We start from the raw sequence: 3,924 nt of genomic DNA on the forward strand, positions 1-3,924 counted from the left end.
TCCAGACCCTTCCACAGAGCAATTTAATCAAAATCGTTCTGGGCAGGAGCCAGCCATTGGGTGTTTGGAACACTCCCAGGTGACTCCTGTAGTAGCCTACTGGAGAACCACTGGTGCCGGGCTCTCACATTCACTGGCCCATGATGGTAATACACTCTGGCTTTTATAGCTGGTCAAAAGAGTACTGTCATAGCTCCTAAATTTCTACTAAATTATTTCTTCTGGAAATCAAAAAGCCAAACTTTTATTACTTTTGTGCACTTTCTCTTTCTTGTGCAAGAAATCCATGAAATATCTCCATGCTCAGAAAGTATGTTTATTTACCTACATCATATTCTCCAGTTTTACCAACACATGCCTTAAAAATAAGACCCAGTAAAATAGGTGTTTGCCACACAAGCTAACATGACAAAAATAGGTCCAGGGGCTTATTCTTTAAAGGACTGAACTGAGACATTAAAGACACATCAGAATGCCATCACAGAGATACCCCTAGTCTCTGTGATTCACTTTCTTGACACACAGAGAACCAACTAAGGGTAACAGTATTCCTCATTGTTAAGAACAAGAGTCACCTGGCCATTAGCAATGACAATTCTATCCTCTTTCAGCTTTGACTTCATTTCCCTAGGAATATATGTCATCTGATATCCTGGAGACACCTGTTTCCTTTTCTGAATTCTTTCTGTGTGTTTGTTCAACAATAAGACCTAATCATTAAAATCGGATCAATGACCTCAATAAAAACAAAAGAGAGTCCAGTTTATCTAGAGAGTTCAGTGATACCAGGGTACACCAAGGTGGCAGGTTATGAGTGGTATAAGGGGCAGGTTCCCTCAAGCATCATATGTGGATGGACAAGGGTGTTCAGGAAACCCAAGACTTGAGTCAATATGGCCTGACCCAACCACCAAGACAGGAAGCCAGAGCAGAAGGAAACAATTCCAAGCAGGTGGAGTGTTGAGGATCTGAACCTCCTGGTGATGCTGATTTTATCTCTGCAGCCACATCGCCTCATAGGACCCCCTAAGAACCATGCTGGCAATATGTTGCTGAATCAAATCATCCAAGGTTCACTATGTGTGTTTGCACTCACTAAAGGTCTGTGTCTCCCGTGAAGAGTTCCACAGCAGAGGGAATGCTTCAGTGAGGAATGGGGAAGTGTGCTAATGCCCTTCCTGCTCCCAAGACAAGGGTCTCTGTTGCACACTCAAACCTTCTTTGTCCACCAGATGCATAATGAAGGAGGCAGGAGATGAAAATACAGCTTTTTACCTTTGGGTCCCCAGAAAGAAATAAGGGACACAGAAGTGGATCTTTACCAAGAGCAGACACGACTTACTGCCCACACTGCCTCTGAAGCCCACCAGACAGAGGCAGAATGTCACATGACACCCTCTCTGTGAGGAAGGAGAGCTAAAAAGACCCTTGAGAGATGACTCAGGAAGACCTAACCAATGACACCTAACACAGCAGGGAAGGGAAGTCATGTTTTCCAATCAACCTGAATATTTAAACAAAATTAAACAGGCCTAATTTGATAATTGCCATTTACAAATACAAACAATGACAGGAAAAGACTGTTGCATGTGACAACACCAGACTCTGGGCAGGGTATAAAAGGGGACTGGGTCAGAGAGACCTCCAAACCTTTGAAACCCACCTTCCTGGAAACACCCCCAGAACCTCCAGTCTCTGTCACCATGTGCAACTCCTGTTGTGGCTCCTGCTGCTCTGGCCAGGGCTGTGGCTGCTGCCAGCCCAGGTGCTGCCAGACCACCTGCTGCAGGACCACCTGCTGCCGCCCCAGCTGCTGTGGCTCCAGCTGCTGCAGCCCCTGCTGTGGTGGCTCCAGTGGCTGTGGCTCCTGCTGCTGCCGCCCCATCTGCATTAGGACCACCTGCTGCCGCCCCAGCTGCTGTGGGTCCTGCTGTGGTGGCTCCAGTGGCTGTGGAGGTTCCAGTGGCTGTGGCTCCTGCTGCTGTCGCCCCTGCTGCTGTGTCTCCACTTGCTGCCGCCCTTGCTGCTGCCGCCCCATCTGCTGTAGGACCACCTGCTGCCCCCCCAACTACTGTGGCTCCTGTTGATGTGCCCTATGTGCTGACAGTCTGTGCTGCCGGCCCCCTTGCTCTCAACCATCCTGGAGCTAATATCCAGCTCCTGCAGACCCTCCTGCTGCAGCACCAGAAGCTGCCAGAACTCCTGGTGCACATCCCAGTGCTGCCCCTCACTTGCTGGGCTTCCAGCTGCTGCCCCCCTGTTTGTCTCCAGTCCACCTGGTGCTCCCATTCTGCTCTAGTGGTTCCTGCTGCTGAGCATGTGACCTCATCTCTGTTCTTCAACCAGTGTCCTCCAGGGCCTCCATCTCTCAGCCCCACATGATGCAACAACAGGACACTCCCCTCCCTACTGGCTTGCTCTGTCTCTGACCAATGTCAACAAGTTTGAATTTTCTGTAGCCTCCCTCTACTCTCACATTATCCCTGTGAATATTATTGCTCTCTGACTTGCTGTCTCATGTGGACATAGACCTGCATCTTCAATAAAAATGAATTTTACTGGCAACACACATAATGGCCTCGTGTCTCTTTCTTTTTCCCTTTTGAGTTGCTGTTTCACTCTGCCTTTTTTTTTTTTTTTTTTTTTTTTTGGTAGAACATCTATCAAGATTTAAAAACCATAACATTCCACCTGAGATGCTCCTCCTCTGCTCTGTGAGCATTTGTCATGGTAGTGCCAGAAAATGGGTTTGGAAAGCAAGCCCCTGGACCTCCCTGTCTGAGGACTTTCTCTGGATGAAGAGCGACCTCTGGGTAGGAGGGTTTAAGGGTTCAGGAGCAGGGCTCACCCAGTGACTGGGAATTGGTGCACAGATGCTCCAGCTCAGTGTCATCTGGTGAGTCCTTCCAGTCCTCCATAGGTCCTCGGTGGGACTGGACCTCCTATGACCCAGTGCTGTGCTGTTCACCGTCTCCTGCCTTCTGTTCTGCCCTGAATCACTTTCCAAATTCCCCACAGTGCTCCTTGTGATCATTTCCCTAAGTCCTAAGTTCTTTCTATTTAGGATATTTTTAAGGGAACAGAATCTAGGATGCCTCTACTCCCCATTCTCAGTGTTGGCATCCTCCAACAGCTTTTCAAACTATATGGATGGTCTCTATATTGTCAGGGTCAATCTTAATCTTACTATGGAACTGAGAAATCTTCTCAATGAATTGTTATTTCTTACCAATTTTTTTTGTAGTTTCCCTTAATATGTAACTGACTATATCACTATATCAGTGGACCCGAGGCACAGGGAAGAATACCCCGTTGGCAACTCTCATCGTTAATGGCCTTCGCCCTTGGCTCTGAGTCATGGACCTTGGGGCTCTTTGGCAGTTGAATGGAGGTTGTTCTCAGCTCTTTCCCTAAAGCATCACCATCACACTGCAGTTGGACTCATCTAAGCTAGTGACAGAAAGAGAGCCTGTAAAAGAATATTGGTCACCTACAGATAGTCTGAGTCTTTGTAACTTAAGTGCTAAAGGTTGCCATATGCTATCAGGTAAAAGGAAGTTGTCAAAGGCCAAGCTATTACATAACCTACTTTATTATTCCATTCATATTGATCGATTTGAACAACTGAGGCAATGCCCTTACAGAAAGCATGTTTATGTTTTTCACCATCCTTGAGGTTCCAGTTGTGACCAAGGGACAATCTTTCTATGTGTGTTTGCTGAGGATGCTTAGTGGCAAAGGCAAGAAGCTTGTCATAGAGCAACCTGTCCTCATCACCACCTAGAAAGAAATAGCCAGAAAGGGCTGAAGTCCCTAGTTTCCTTGGATGGATGGCTTCCAAGGGCCTAATGGCTTCCCAGGAAACCTCACCTTTTCAAGGTCAACAGCATCTCCCAATTCGGTCAGTCTGGAAGGCCATCATTA

At 47.3% G+C, this 3,924-nt stretch overlaps 1 protein-coding gene across 1 annotated transcript; it reads left to right on the forward strand.

Annotated features, from left to right (window-relative positions):
- The first annotated feature begins 1,703 nt into the window (after positions 1-1,703).
- On the forward strand, positions 1,704-2,087 carry LOC139702355 (keratin-associated protein 4-3-like). The gene has a single exon (XM_071603344.1). The coding sequence runs from the start codon at positions 1,704-1,706 to the stop codon at positions 2,085-2,087; it is 384 nt and encodes a 127-aa protein (XP_071459445.1).
- The last annotated feature ends 1,837 nt before the right edge of the window (positions 2,088-3,924 follow it).

The sequence above is a fragment of the Marmota flaviventris genome, chromosome 17 (genome assembly GCF_047511675.1).
Source record: "Marmota flaviventris isolate mMarFla1 chromosome 17, mMarFla1.hap1, whole genome shotgun sequence".
Lineage (NCBI taxonomy): Eukaryota > Metazoa > Chordata > Mammalia > Rodentia > Sciuridae > Marmota > Marmota flaviventris.

Excerpts from the sequence above, each read along its gene's own strand:
- LOC139702355 (XM_071603344.1), top strand. The coding sequence starts at position 1,704 with ATGTGCAACTCCTGTTGTGGCTCCTGCTGCTCTGGCCAGGGCTGTGGC.